Here is a 16355-nt window from a genome sequence, read left to right as displayed (position 1 = left end):
GAGTGTTCCTATCAATCTGCTTCTGTGCTTCGTTTGTCCTTTGAATACTCATAAATAATTAGCTTATCTCTTTCTATCAGTGTCTAAAATAAAGGACTAATGATGTCAGGACAGCTTGCTTTGACATTTATGAAATATGCTATGATCTACCTGTAACTGATTGTAGGGGTAGCTGGAAGAGCATATTTTTAGATTGCTTCATTTTCTGTTATCAGAAAATCTGTCAGCCTTAGCTGGAAGGTTTAAGCTGTTCCCCTACTTCAAGGAGGCCTCTCCGTGTCGTGCCCTTGGGAAGCATCTGCTGTTTAATTTTGTGAGCCGATGTTCAGGTAAAACTGCGCAAGATTAGCCAGGTCCTTCTCCTTTTTTTTGGTGCACCTGCTGTCCCCAGGGCACAGAGGGGGCTGAATGCTGTCCCTGGGGATCAGGGTTGTGTGGGAGGCAGACCCTGGGGCTGGTTTGGGGTTCCCAAGGAAAGTGTAGGGAGAAAGGAGGGAAGTGGGGGGAGGATGTTGCCAGCAGGTCCCTCAACCTTCTCAGGCTCAAGGTAACCCATTCTCCTGCCTCTTGAGGCACCACCTGTGAAGTGAGCTTTCCTTCCCTCCCAGAGGCAGGGTTTAGACCCTGTCCCTGCTTCTCCTACATGATCCCTTGCATTACTGTCTTTATTGATAACGTCACACCAGGTACCCAAAGGGGCCAAGTTAAGACCACACGAATGCCTTATATTCAGGTATTGTTATTTTCTCAAGGGCTTGCTGAAATTTCCATCTTTACAGTAGCATAGCTGTGCCACTTCACTATTACTTCAACAATATACAATTACAATTTAGCCCCGATGGGTAGCTCTTCATCATTACCAAGCTGCTTTTGACTCCATGTGTCACTTCTCCCACTGGTGAGCACAAATCCAGGTTTGCCCACTCAGGTGCCCTTTGCTCACCACCCACCCCACACCACGCTGGAGGAGCAGATGTGTGTGGGTCAGGTGACGGAGATGGGGCCCCGTTCCCCTGCAATCCCAGCAGCCAGCACTTGGCATGGGGCTAAAGAAAATAGAACAAAAATAGGAGTTTCTTCTGGGCATAGGCAGGGGGAAGCAGCGTTGTTTCAATGTCAGCAAGGTACTCTCTGCAGAGCTGGATTGCCTGCCCCCACAGAAAAATCCACGGTCCCTTTTCCCCACCCAGAATTAGGAGATTAAACTCAGGTCTGACATCTTTTGGTCTTAGAAGCAATTGACAGGTTTTAGCGAAAGTGCCGGATTGCCATAATCCGGTTGTAGGGTGGCAGATGTTTGCTTAGCTGGGTTTAGGTCACCAGGTGGGATGGCCTCTCTTCTTCAGGTTAGTCCCAGGACATAGGAGACGGAGTAAGATGATCTTTTGAAACTCAAAGTAACAAAGGGTTACAGAGGAACTCTTTCTCTATCAGAGTGATGATTTGTGGCAGGCTGCTTTAGATGCTGCACTGTGGCTGCAGATTCTTCAAAGTATCTGCTGCTTCTTCTAAGTATAATCTCAATTTTGTGGAGGTTTAACATGAACCAGCTGTTCTACAACCATATGGTGACCTGAGCAAGACACTGAACTGACTAGATTTTTTCAGTTTTACTAAGTGTGGTGTTTTATGTGGATAGAGAAAAAAGCAAGATAGAGAAGTTTATAAAATATCTCTCACTGCATTCACTTCTAGACTTGGAGCAGCTGCTTATGCTCAGCCTCTGAACTGAGTCAGTCAATTTACTCCAATAGATAGTAAATCAGTCCCTTTATCCTTAATGATTAGACAGCAGCAAAAGGCACATCTGATAAAACATGGAGAAATCCAACACAAAACTTAAGCTTTCCTCATGGAGAAAGAAATGAGCCCTAACTGTGACTGAGCAGGTTAATGGCAAAAGTGTACCAAGTAAAATCATTCTGCAAAGTGAAAGCAGGATCAAAGACATTAGACACAGGCAATAGCGTGTTTAAGTTACAATAAAGAGTGCCTCAAGCCATATTTGTCAGCTACTATTCCTGTCTTATAATTAACAGCAGATTACAATTGAGTTAAATCTTAACACTTCACATTGCAAATTTTCTGTAAACAAAGTAATTTGTTTGGTTTAATTCTGTATTCTAAGTAACCCTTATAAAAGTTTTACTTTGAAAACTACCATCCATCTCTTAAATTCAAGAGTTTTATCTGACCTGGCTTCCTTAGACATTTTACTTATTTTTTACCAAGATTAAAAATACACTGTGGAGTAAAATTATCTCAGCTTTGAAAATATGAAATTGCATCTGAAGCAGTGCTTCAGTATGTAGTAATTTACTGTGGTGCCTCTAAAGCACAGATGGGAGAGTATAGAAAGAGGATTAAGCTGCTTTCCATATCCTAAACTTTATCTGGGATAACACAGAAAACTGTGTCATTCATTACTGCCTGGGGAGTTCTTAAGTGTTAACAATTTATCCAGCTGATACAGTAGAAAAACTAGGAAGAATTTTTTTTCATTAGCAATAACAGACTGCAACTAAAATGAAAGTCAAAGTTGCATTGCAAGAGTTTTGTTCACCTGCCAAACAGAGGAAATTAATTGCTTCACCTTACATCTAAGCCAAAGCCTAAGTGCGTGGACTCAAGAAAAGCACTGCTGAAAAATTTATCTGGAGTCCTTGTTTCTGAAAAGGCTATTTTTGCTACATTAAAAATAAAGAATAATGAGACACTAGTTTTAATACTTAATGCCATGCAAAGTTTATGTTCATACACCATTCTTCACATCACACAACTAAAATGGTTTAGGATTTAGTTGAGAACTTATTAAAATCAGAAGGAATACACTCATTAACATTTAGCAGCCTTTGGATCAGAGCTACCCAAAGATTCAGCTGATAATACCAACACATGCAAGAGATAACAACCAAAGTTTTGTTGTCCCTTGTAATTATATATCCCTCATGTTTGTTTTCACTTGGATACTTTGGCAATTTTTCTAGACACTTCTGCTTAATCTGTGCATTTGGAATTAGCAGAATTTTATGACTGCAGTAGTTTTTCAATGATTTTTGAGTTTCTACAAATCCAAAGTTGTAATGCTCAAGTGGCAAGGGTATTGTGTTTTTTCTGTAAAGATGTCATTGCAGAGTAGTTCTTAAGTTTGTAAACAGAAGCCCATTAATATGACATGTGTATTTTAATTTAAAGAAAGAAAGAAAAGGTCTGTACTTGCAGGTTTTCTAGATGTTGTCACAAACCAGTTTATGGAACCCAGGGTATGTGTATATATATGCACATACGTATTTAGATAGATAGGTATGCACAAAGATTTCTCTGCCTCAAGAGAATGCATATAATCCTGAAAGTGGTAAGTTGATTGAAAATTTTTCCATTACATCTTTCTGTCAAATTCTGCAGGATTTCTGCATGAAAGCCTTGACCTGCATTGAATCTCTTTTTACATGGTATTTTTGTCTCAGTTTCCACTGAAAACTCTTGCTGCAGATCTATTTCTCTTCTCCTAGCTTTTGTTCTATTAATGTCTGCTCCCAGTTTCTTTTTGTAGGCTGGGCTTTATCTTCTGCTACTACAATTAGTACAAAACCCACAGGTAACATGGAGATGTAGGATACCATTTGAAAATGGGAAAACATCTCCAGAGTACTTAAGATCACACAAGCAGATCACACATTGCACTCAGATGTTTGGTGAAGAACAGATGAGTATCCCATCTCCAGCAGTGTCTGAAATTTTTATTAGTCATATTCAGAAATGTAATTCCAGCCCTCACATTGTGTTTTTTTCTTTTTGACTACCTAATCCCTTAATAATATATTATGCCTTTCTTGGTGTCTGTGAGATAAATAATATGCTTTTTTTAAGGAAGTGTAAACTACACCCAGCCAAACTTGTGGCTGTGGCTGACACCACTTGCAGAAGCAGTGGAAGTTTCCAGGCTAGGATATGTGCACACCCATTTATCTTCTCCTATTCAGTTTTCATATGGTGCCATCATTTTCTTTTAAATAAGATTCCCTGTGTCCAACTCAATCCAACTGGGTTTTTCCAGCAAGACACTGGTGACAAAATGGACTGATTGTGTGTAGCACTAAGCCTGTGGTTAGTGCTACACACAGCAGCAAGCTACTAAAAATCAGCCCATAGCATTTGGCTTTGCCACTGTCTTTTTGGAATGGCTCCTTCCTCACCCTCACTGTTTCCCTCCTGGAGGAAGGAATGCAGTGGTGAGCAGAGGGAGATGACACAGTAAGATGCATGCCAGCCTTTGCTCCTCAAGAGGTCACATAAAAGTAATAAAGAAAAAAAGATTGGCAATTGTACTAAATATACTGCACAGTTTACAAACTAACTGCAGAATTAGACTGTTTCCAGTTTCATTCAGAGGATGAACAAGTATCTTTGCTGGATGCTTAGTACACAAATCTGGTTTGTGGTTCAAATTTTGGTTTTCTTCTGATTTCTTCCTGAGCACACATAGCCAGTCCTCCAAAACATTCTATTTTACTTGCTGCAACAATTTTCATTTCTGCTTGAGTGAAATCAATATTTGTTATTGGAGCTCTGACTGGGGAATTCACTTGTATCCTCTGTCAAGTGATGACTGCTCTGGCAACCAGGCCAAAAAGTCATGCTCAAGCTCTTACACATTTATACACACCTCTCCTTAGCTCCACTGGTGTCTAATTAATCTGCATAAAGCAGAACAGCTGATTCAAGGCTCTGGAGAAGGAGAAAGTCACCTGGTGTGGTGGAATCACATGAAGGGAACAGAAAGCAAGAAGAAAATTTGAACCCTAGAGATAAGGGATGCTGTGACTGGTGGGTTGCAGCAGGAAGGGTAGAGTTCTGTCCACTCCTCTACCCTTATTCTCTGCAAAGATTGCTTGGGTAAGGCTGCTCTGAAGAAAGCAGTCAGATTAATTGCAGAGATACCATAGGAACATGAATGCATAAATTAGAGATCCTGATTTAGCTTAAATGTAGGGTAGCTGTCTAGCTGCTAAATATTGTCAAGAAATCTAGAGTGTCTGAATTTTTGCACAGATAGACTTTACATTTCTAAGTATCACTAAGCATCTTAAGAGTGAGGAAGCAACTGAAACCACAGATTTGAAAATCAGCATTTTGACTTCAGACATTCCTTCATCACTGACTGCTAGGTGACATGTATACGATTTTGGTTTTTAGTAGTACAGACAATAAACTCAGCTGTATGACAACATTGGTGTAGTGCTACATTCCCTGCCATGGGGCTGCTGAAAGGATAACTCTGCTAAAGATTGTCAAGTTTTAGATCTGATGCTACTGGTACCATGTGAGTGCTTGTAATGAAGGTGGGAGAGGATGGCCAGCAGGGCAACCTCTGGAGTCCCTCCCACCCACTATCCTGGGTAAAACTGCTTCTAGATGTTTGTAGCACTAAACCAATACCTGTGTGATTCAATAAGCTTTTCCTGATGGATATTTGGAGTTTATTTGTGAACATTTCTTTCTGCATACAGCAGTGTTTGACTTTTGGTGGTTTTAGGGTAGCAGGGTTTTTGAGCTACATGTGGATTCAATAGAGTTAGAGTAAATCTTGGCTATTCCATGCTTATCCAGGATAAAAAAACCCAGTAATCTATCCCACTGAATCCCACTTTGAAGAATTTGAGTGAAATAAGAGCAGGGAGAGTCACAGGGGAATGGGTCCCTCTTTGATGTACAAGCCTTTGAACTGTAACTGTGCCAGTTGTCCACACCCTTTTTGCAGATTGCTGGATGCCTCAAGAACTGTCCCAACTGTTCCTTGCTCTCATAAATTAAAAGAAGTTGGCCTATCCAGGTAGAAATTCCTATTTAAATACAGAAATACTGCCTTGGGTTTTTTCCCTGTTTCCCCTCTCAATCCATCTGTAATTCATTAGAGTGATAATTGTCCTGCTGAAAGACTGTTCTACTTAATGTAGAAAAATACTGACATTTCCTCAGCAGCAGGTTTTTTGTTGTATTGTTTGATGGTTTTTGTATACTTTTTTTTTTTAATGTATGTTCCAGTTTAAGTTATCCATCACAGGCTTTTCGTCAGTTGCCTGAGGTAATCATGTTCTGCTAAATCAGGGCATGGGGGCAAGAAAGGTTACCCTGCTCAACCTTTATAAAGTTTCTGGAACTGCCAATTCCAAGCATCTTGTTTAACCAGGATGATGAAAAGAGTGATAATATCCAGTTACTAGCTCTGAGACAATTTGGCCATCTGAGGTACCATGAGGACTCAGCTATAGCAAGCAAGGCTGTTCTCCACAGAAATGAATATGTGCTGGTGTGCAGCCAAGATTATTCTAGGGCTGCAGATGGCATCTACTGTTCCCACTGTATAAGCCTGGTTTAATGTGACTGGTGCAGACAGTGTGTAGCCGATGGATTTTTTTTTTTTTTTTTTTTTTTACTGATGGGATGTGATAATCAAATTTAAATTTTGTTTTCCCTAAATATTTTAGAACACACCAGCCATGTGTTGTTCTTACAACATGTCCTGACAGTAGTGTAAGAACTTCTTCCCCAAATATGGATCTTCTGCATATTTGATTATCTTAATAATAGCCTGCAATAGCTGGTACAGATGGGTCCTGTTTTGGAGGTACATGAAGTCATGAGTTGCCATTGGGCATGAGAACTGCCATTTTTTAAAGGGGCCATAAAAGGCAAATACAGTTTATCTCTCACATGGCACAGTATGTTTGTAGAAGTGATGGCAAGTGCTATAACACATGGGGAGGCAGTAAGACAGTGTAGCAGGGTTGTGGATAGTCAAAAAAGAGGACACTCCAAGCTGGAGGCTCTGCAATCACATGCACAGGGATGTAAACAGCTCAAATTGCCACTGTGTCAGTTGATGCCTCCTTGCCTCTAAAAAGCAGCCCTGTCCTAAGGATTAGCTACCCGGGTGTGACTGCTTGGGGACACCAGATCAGCTGGCACAGCCCAGAGGAGAAATATCAAGCTTTGCTGATAGCCACCAGCTCAGGATCTATCCAGAGCAAATTCCATGAATATCAATGTTCCATCCAAACAGCGTGGAGCTGTTAAGCTGAGTAAAACAGCAAGATGGGAAGAAGTGCTCTGTGGGCAGCATTCATTACTTGCTGAAGCGTGAACTATTTTATGTGGGCTATTCCAGCTCACGACTATATTTGCAGCCCTTCAGTGTTTGGACTGTTGTCTTCCAAGCAAATTTGGTACTTCTTGGATGCATTATTACTTGCACTTCAGAAGTCGTTTAGAATATTGGAATCTCAATGGATTTTTCTGAGTAGAGTTTGATTCCCAAGTTGCAGAGTGTTAGAGAAAAGCTTTATTTGACACAACAGCAACTGTTGCATTGTTGTACTCTTTAATGTAGAACTGCTATAGACTGCTGATCTTCTCAAACTGTATCGAGGAATTGTCTTTTTTATCAAAAAATGGTTTTATACAGCTCCTGAATCTACGTTAGAATTGGTGTGATCAAAATGTGTTTCTTGTACAGCAGAATTTGTTGGGAACAATATATAAAAGAATACATATCTAAATCAGCTAAGAATCCATGGGATAGGTAAGTGAAAACTAAGTGGAGAATTTCTGAGTTGCTAATTTGGTTTCCAAAATGGGGAGTCTCACAGAAACCTAATAAGAAAATGAGAACATGAGACAGGAGCTTACCAGTATAATTGTTAGGCTTTATTTATTTACTTTTATTTTAGATACTGCTGCAGCCTCACTGTCTGCTAGTGAGTTCCTCCTGATTTGATGAGCGTGTTAAAGAGTGTTGGGGAAGATTCCTGAGGACAGAAGAATAATTTTGTGTTGGGTGTACAAATTTAGGCAGATGCAAGCTGAACTGGCTGGCTAAAAGCCAGGTCCAGCCCTAAAAACAGCAGAAAATAGGGTGGTATGGACAAAATAGTACATTGTGCTGAGAGGCTACTCCTGGAGATGTAGGGGTGGAGGGTGGGCTGTGAGAAGCAGCTGGCTCCTGTTTCTCTCAGAGCGTGGTGCTGTCAGCAGCCATCTGTGGCTATGTCCTGAGGATAAGGCAGTGCTTGGGAACAGGAATAGGTGTCTGTGGCCACAGGAACTGGGGGAAAGTTAGGATAGACTGGGGGCAAGTTAGGATAGACTCATAATCATAGAATCACAGAGTGGTTTGGGTTGGAAGGGATCATCTCCTTGCAACCCCTCTGCCATGGGCAGGGGTACTTTCCCCTATCCCAGGTTGCTCAGGGCCCCATCCAGCCTGGCCTTGAACACTCTCAGGGATGGGGCAGCCATAGTTTCTTCTGGGCAATCTGTGCCAGAGCCTCACCACCCTCACAGGGAAGATTTTCTTCCTAACAGTGACTTTAAACCTACTCTCTGTTAGTTTGAAGCCATTTCCCCTTGTCCTGTCATTCTAGGCTCTTGTAATCTCTCTGCCTGTCTGTAGGCTCCCTTCAGGTACTGGAAGGTGCTCTAAGGTCTCCTCAGAACTTTTTCTTCTCTAGGCAGAACAACCCCAGTTCTCCCAGCCTTTCTTCCCAGCAGAGCTGCTCCATCCCTCAGATGCCCTCGGTGCCTGCTCTGGGCTGGCTGCAGCAGGTCCCTGTCCTTGCTGTGCTGGGAGCCCAGAGCTGGATGCAGCCCTGCAGGTGGGCTCTCAGCACAGGGGGCAGAGGGGCAGAATCCCCTCCCTGCCCTGCTGCCCACGGGCTCTGGGTGAGCCCAGCACACGGGGGGCTCTGGGCTCCCAATGGCCAGGCCAGGGCCAGCCTCTCACCCACAGCACCCCCAGGGCCTTCTCCCAGGGCTGCTCTGGGTCCATTCTCCTCCCAGCCTGTCTTTGTGCTTGGGATTACCTCGATCCAGGTGTAGAACCTTTTGGTTTTGTTGAATTTCATGAGGTTCACACAGATTCACCACTTGAGCTGGCCAAGGCCCATGTGGATGGCATCCCTTCCCTCCCGCGTGTTCACAGCTCCCCACATCTTGATTTCCTCAGCAAATCTGCTGAGGGTGAACTCAGTCCCACTGTCCTGCCCCCCCACCCTCAGGCTGTGTCCTACATAATGTATAAATTGCTAGGGGAACCCTGAATTAAATTGCCAGAAATGCTAAGATCAATAGATGGATTCTTCTTGGCTTCATTTAGCTCTGGATCATGCTCTCAAGGAAGAAATAGATGACTACAGGCCTTAACCTGAATTCTCATAGGCAAGAGTGGAGAGGTAATCTTTCTTGCAGAGTGGATTGGAAAAACTCTGCTAGCCTTTCCAAATTCTGTTCCAACTGCTCCCACCAGGCCTGGGTGGCTTCAGACTTAAATGGCAGCACTGATTGTTTGGAGCTCTTTCCAGCAGGGTGCTGTCATCTTGATATTAAAAAAAAAAAAAAATCCATCAAAGTAAAAGGTAAGTAGGGTGATGGAAAACTAAATGTTTGCAAAACAGGCCAGTTCTTCGAATTTCCCAGTCCATTACATAACAAAAATGCGTGAACTGTGTGATTAAGAATACTAAGTAGTAAGTACAGAAATCAATTCTGTTTAGTGAAGATTCAAATCCCCTTGAGGATTTAAAATGTTTTTTTAAAGTCTGAGGAGGTGTGTGGGGGGTGACATCTTTTCTATAAATGCATAGAATTACTAAACACGAGGGATTTATTTAACCAGGAAACTTACATTACTGAGATTAGACATCTCGTTTTCAAGGTGCTCTGGGAAGATAATGACTCCTATACCCATAATTCACTGTAGACATCAGTTTTGTCTGATAATACATAAATTGACCTGATGATAGAAGTTAGCAGTTTTCACTCTAAATTGCAGTATAGTGCTAGATAGCAATAAAGAATGTGTGGGGGTGATTCATTGAGTTTCTGTAAATTATAGAGCAGGGGATTTGGCCCTCCTGTTTAGGAAATATGCATTTCATCTCTAGAACAGAGATGCAGTTTTTCCTTTCATTAAAATATAAATGCTCTGAAAAACAAAATTAAATCTTTTGGAACAAGGGAAAGAACAATGTGGTTATTTAACCTGAAAAGAAGGTTAGCCTCAAGGAATAGCTGAATGTTACAATGAATCACATGGAAAACACCTTAGGCTTTTGTGATGCTGTGATTAAATGTGATCAGTTAGCAGGAGAAGGTGCGTGAAATTCTGATTACAGAGAATTTGGTGGGACTTTTGCCAGTGACTTTATTATGCACAGAGCTTCCTTTGGATCCTGGAAACTGTGAAAGCATTTTACTTGCCTATTTGATTTTGAGTTAGGGAATATTGGCTCTTCTTGTCTTTATTTGCCTGATTTTTCTGGGGTGAAGTAAATGTTAGAGCATTTTATGTTGAGTAAGATTAAAATAGAATCTAACTGAGCTAAACTCTGCTGAAAATCCTTGTTGCAAAGGTGTAAAAGCTGCTGTATTGAATTGATCCCTGCGTCTGTAAGGTTTTCTTCTCAGAGGAGGAGCAGACTGTTGCAATTTGGCAGAGTTGAGGAGGATTGTGAAGCTTTTTCCTTACCAATTTTTAATTAGCTGCTGAATGTAAAAGGAGGAAATGAAGAAGCTGCCTCTAAATTGAAGGAGATTCTAAAAGAAAAAAAAAAAATCAATACCGTTTAAGGAATTAGATTTTTAGTTGGTACTTCATGGGTCCTTTCCAAACTATTAAGTAGATGTAATTTAGAGCCACTGATTGGAACATCTGATTCAGGAATATCAAATGTTAGTAGCTCTGTCTTAGAGACTCTATTGTGTTTGTGGTCTGAAATGGAGCTTTCTACCATTTAGAGTGTCTTGAGGGCATGTGCATGGCAGGAAATGTTTAACTTGTGTTACAGCAGAAGTCTCCCAGGTTCAGACAGGGATTTCTCATGGAGCTCTTGGCCATGGGTTGTGGGTCACACAGCTCTGCACAGAACTGCTTTGTCACCTGCCTGTTGGAAATGAGCAGGAGCACCTGAAAGGAGACAGGGGTTTTATGCAGTGTGCACCAGTGTGATTGCCCTCATGTGTCAGGGAATAAGTGGGGTCTGGAGTAGGCATTGGCTCCAAGGAAGTGCTGAAAGTTTTTCTCTCCAAAGAAATGGGACAGCAAGAGGGAAGCCTCTGACTTCATTTCTGAACTTCCACTTTCCACCAAGATAATAGCAATGCGCTGTGTTTACTTTGAAATGATATTAAAGTAATAATTCAGCCTTTTACATGGAGTGACTAGAGAAATGTGGCCACTCAGCCTACAAGAAGTTGCGTGTTTAACACTCAGACTATATCAGGCAGTAGCATTGTTGCTTTTGGTTTTCAGCCTGTATGAAAACATTCAGATGACAAATAAATGATGATCAGAAGACAACTAGATGTAAATTTAATTAAGGATTGATATGCTGTAAGAGTAAAAACTGGAGGAGGAAGAAAATAGGAGCAAAAATTATTTCCATATTTACTGAAATGCGTCCAAGTTAACAACTACTAATACATTTTTTTTATCTTTGTCCATCACACAAAGAAATCTGTGAACCACACAGCCCAGCTGAGTTCTCCCAGTGGCAGATGAAGCTGCACCAGTAGAGTGGCTGTCATTAGAAGGGGAGCCTGGAGCTAGGGCTCAGTTGAGAGTACCTGCACCATAGCTTGACCTTTCCTGCTTGTATGCCAGGTTAGATTATGGATTCCTACTTACTGGGAACACATACCTGAAATCCAGTCTCCTCAAAAGGCCAAGGATGCCTTGAGATGTCAGCTATGAAGTCTGTCATTGTGCAGGATAGAAAACTCAATATACGAAAGTCTCAATTTGTGTGACTTTTTTTTTTCTGTTTTTCCTTTTTTGTTTTTTTTCTTTTTTTTTTTAGGATTTAGAGCCCAAGCATACAGAAATCATGGAGCAGTGACAAAAGAGAATTAAATGCTAACCATAATGTAAGATTAAAGCTGCAAAGTGAAGGTTCAACTATTTGATAAAAAACTTTTTCCTGTCCCCTGTTATAATGGGTTTGCTGTTTTGTTATGCTACTGCTGCAGAAAAATGCACTATTTATAACAGATAAAATATACTTAGAGGTTACAACACTGATGCCACTTTCAAATTTGATCTATTTAGTTACTGTTTTTTAATTATTCCCCAACTCAAATTCCTTCCACAGAGCTGTGGTGTCAAACGGCATTATGAACTTACTGAGTATTTTATTTACATTATTCATCCTGATAATGATCTGTTGCTTCTTATTTTAATTATTCTAGTAGGTGTTTCCTTACAGTTTGTGATTTATCTAGTAGTCTAATGTCATCTCTAGTTTAGGCCTATCAACAAACTTGACCCTTACAGAAAGTTGTATCAGTGAATAACAAACATCTAAAGTGTTACTTTTTCATAAGAAGAGTTTTTTACCACTGACAGTATCTAAAACCATGTAATATGTGCATTTTTGCCTTCCTACACAATTTCCTTGCCATATATTTGTATCTGTAGCTGTAGGTACAGCTTTTTCTATTTTAATGGTTATTCTTTATTTTTTCTCTGTTCTGCATGTCTATAAATATAAGCAAAATGAAAACTTAATAGCTTTAGTTTAAGGTCTGCCCTTGTAGTTATTCTTTCCTTGAGGATCTGCAGTATAAAATCAAGAAACTTTCTCCTAAATATTTCAGAGTATATAGCCAAATCACTTCTAAAGCTACAATCCAAAATGAAGAAATTAAATCAGTCTGAATGGAAGATTCAGAGTTACTAATTTTCATTTTACTATAGTAACTTATATAGTACTCCAGTCTTTCTGGAGTTTTCCAGATAGCTATTACTGTAAATAGGCATTAAAAAAAAACAAAAGCAATTAATTCTCTGTAGCTGGAAAGGGTGCTTTTGGTCATTACTTTCATAGTGCTCTGCACATGAGGTTTCTGCTGGTAGTTTAGTTTTTCCAGCTGGAGAACCTGAGGCACAGGAAGGATTAGTACTTGCTCCCTCACAAGAAAACTAGCAAGTGAGCCATAAAGCAAATGCAAGCCCATCTGTGGCAAGCTTGGTCTCTCAAATGTCTATTTTTGTGTCACTAGGTGGTAATTGACAAAATCTGGTACTATTCCTCAAGTTTATAGAAGAAGTAAATGAGAAATCTCTCATCAATTTTCTTCCAAACAGTAACGTTTGTCATAAAGCTCTTCACAGCCATCCCTACTTTACTAATATGTGAAACCAACCTGAAATTATAACTGGAAAGGAGGCCTGGGAAAAGCCTTCAAGAAGACTTCTACATACTTCACAGCAAATTGGAAACATGTAAATTAAGGATTTATCCTTTTAAAATCCTGTGTTTGTTTGTGTGAGCCTTGTTTGGGTTTTGCTCATGGCAGAAACTAATTTATGTTAAAATGTATTTATCCTGCCAAAGTACAGACATTTCAGATTTGCTGGCATGCAGGTTCAGACTAAAAAATTACTAGAAAAAACTGAAAAAGTCAGAAGTAGGGGTGATGAAAGAGATACCTGTCCTTTACAAATATGAAGCTGTGGGCCCAAAGAAAAGAAATCAAGATCATGGTCACAACACGACACTGCCTCTCTGTTAGTGGTGAATTTCAGCTTCTCTGTTCAGTACCAATTGCTCCTTGTTCATGTAATCAAATTTCATAGCATTCACATAAAAACTGTCAGAAATTAATTTATGGGAAGTTATTTGTGGGTTGGTGGGCAATATTATTCCCAACACTGTCTAATTTCAGGTATTTAATAATCTATAAAAATTGAGACTGACAGTGCTTTTTCTGCATTAATTCTTTGTTAGACTGTTCTACTTCACTATTGGTGATGGAATTTTTCTGGTTTACACCAGTTAGTGATATAGACTAGTGTTTTTCTCTACAATCCCTTCTTCTTTGTTTGCTTGTCTGTATACATTAAAATACCTCTTACTATAACCCATGGATCAGTTTTAGCCACTCTCAATGTTTTTTTTACTTTCCAGATTTGCCAAGTTTTCAAACAGCAAAATTGGTTTAATCCTAATCTTCGTCATCAAGCAATCAACATGTTAGGCAGTAGTTTGGTAACTGTGTTTTAGAGCACAGGTGAACAATTTGAGATTTTGCTTGATTTTTCATTGGTTGGTTGTGGGTGTTTTCAATCATTTGTTTGTGACTCACAAGTTGGGGTTATTTTCCCCAAGATCTGTAAGTAAGAAGGTTCCATTCATAATGTAGCCACTAATAATTACTGATTTTTTTTATATTAATTCATGTGTATAGGAAACCAGCATTTCATGAGAATTTCTGTTTTTTCATAATCTCAGTAAATTGAGAAGATCTGCCTTGGAGTTAGTTGTATGTGCCAGTAGTCTCAGATAGAAAAAGTTTTATTTCTCTTAGATGATAAACTTTAATGGAAACAACAGCCTGCAAGAGAGCATTTTCTGAGTTCATGAAAATCATTCAGACCGTGCTTTTGTTTTGCTAGTAAACACTGCTCTTTAATTCAGAAAACAGTTTGTATTGGCCTGGGGAAGCCTGTCTCATTTGATAATGGGCTCTGAATCCAGTGGATTATTGCAGGGATTTTATCTTGCAGTAATCTCCAGGGAGAAATGTACAAACAGCTGGGAGAGCAAGAAGGAACCGCATTGTGCGGCAGGAGTTTGTGGAGCAGAATTTTAGGGTGCTGGAGTGGATCTCAACACCAACATGAATCTTTTCTGTTTTTCTCTGGTAAGTGTGAACAGACGTGTTTTTTTTTTTTTTTTTAGTGGGTTACTGAGTTTATAAACTGAACTGGTGGGTGTGCTTTTATGGAAAGTAATGAAGGGTTTAAATCACAAACAGTGCAAGAGTTGTATAACAACAGTGAGTCTCTCTAGCCTGGACGAAGGAGGTTTTGTGTAAGAAATTGCATGTAGCAAAATATGATTCAGTAAAAATATAAAGCAGAGAATATATAATAAATGTGCCATCCACTATCTGGGACTATTGCAAAAACAGATATGCAGATTTAGTCATGAGGCATTTAATCCAAATACAGTAAAACACCTCCAAAGTAAGATAAAATTACTAAATATATGTATGTTATAATTTGTTCTACATGAGAGATTTCTTTAACAAGATAATAGTATCCTTTTTTCCTTTTTCAGTATTTTGGGAGAACTGCTAGAACTTTTCAAGCAATAGTTTTCTCTAAGCCAAACATGAGAAGATGGTAATCAGGAATAAATTAGTCATGGCAATATTTGCACAAAGACGGAGGACTTGATTTAAGAGCCTCTTTAGTTGGTTTTGCTTTTTTGCACTTTCTGTTTGTTTGTTTTCTTTGGTTGGTTGGTTTGGGGAATTTTCTTTTTTTTTTTTTCCCTTCTCTTTCCTTGCCCCAAGGCAACTGCTCAGAATGAACAGGTAAATCAGGATAGGAAATCCACAGAAACTGCTTTTGTTTTAAGAGCTTAACCATCTGCCAATACCAATGCCCAGTATTAGTAATGGTAATTAGCTGAGTATATTTGCTGTGTTAACCCAGCACAGTAGATCCGTTTGCTCATTTTTCATCTTTTGTCCTGATGTTTAGTATATCTTTCCCATACATTTAGAAAGAACAATAGAAATCAATATTCAAACTCAAATAGGGCAACTGCTTTGTGTAAATCGTTGCTCCTGACTGCTAATACTATCTTAGTGCAGTGTCCCGGTGTTTTCCAGATCATAAGGATTAAAAGCTGGTTTGTACTTAAAGTAAAATGCAGTGGTATTTCAGGAATCCATGACAAGAACCTCTCAAAAAATAATTCTCTGGGAACTCAGTGACAATTTTGGTCATAGTTTAGTGTGAATGCCTATGTATTTGTACAAAGTTAACAATGGCTTTGTGGTACAGCCTGTAACAGCTTGAAAATACTCATTTCAGAAGTTCTCTGGGAAAGAACTGTTCTATCAATATTTTACTGTTCTGTTGGAGCAGCTCCTTGTTTTCTAAGTAGTTCACTTTTAAAAAAGGTGTTGAGCCTTGTATTGGTAGAGAAACCAACATTTAGATAAAATGTTAGGTAGATTGTGTAGGTGAGAGGTTCCAGTTTCCCTGTTAGACTAGATATGCAGCACCCAGGGTTTCTATGGGAGAGACAATGAGTGCTGTGATAATGGATGGTTCAGACAAGTGAAAGCTGGTGCCATGGTAGTTTCTGTAATGAAATAATTAGTTCTGTTTAAAGATTGCTGCTAAGAAGATAACCTCCCTTCTTTACAAGCTTTACACGGGAGCCATTCCGTCTGCTTTGGTAATCTTGTGCTCACCCAGCAAAACACCTCTCAAGTTATCCACATCTAAAGATAATTTATAGATTATTAATGGGTTTCATAAAAGGAAAAGCCCTGTGCAG

The 16355-nt window shown here is 39.7% G+C and overlaps 1 protein-coding gene across 1 annotated transcript in view; it reads left to right on the top strand.

The window, feature by feature from the left end:
- Positions 1 to 242: 242 nt before the first annotated feature.
- The window catches only part of LOC131571510 (putative uncharacterized protein ENSP00000383407), a 37324-nt gene continuing 21211 nt past the window's right edge, over positions 243 to 16355 (top strand). Inside the window, exons 1-2 of the mRNA XM_058824258.1 lie at positions 243 to 329; positions 14564 to 14700. Of these exons, the coding sequence (XP_058680241.1) occupies positions 14677 to 14700 (24 nt within the window). The 5' untranslated portion in view covers positions 243 to 329; positions 14564 to 14676. The remainder of the gene's footprint in view (positions 330 to 14563; positions 14701 to 16355) is intronic.

Source organism: Ammospiza caudacuta, chromosome 2, assembly GCF_027887145.1.
Source record: "Ammospiza caudacuta isolate bAmmCau1 chromosome 2, bAmmCau1.pri, whole genome shotgun sequence".
NCBI lineage: Eukaryota > Metazoa > Chordata > Aves > Passeriformes > Passerellidae > Ammospiza > Ammospiza caudacuta.
This window is presented reverse-complemented; position numbering and strand designations above follow the sequence as displayed.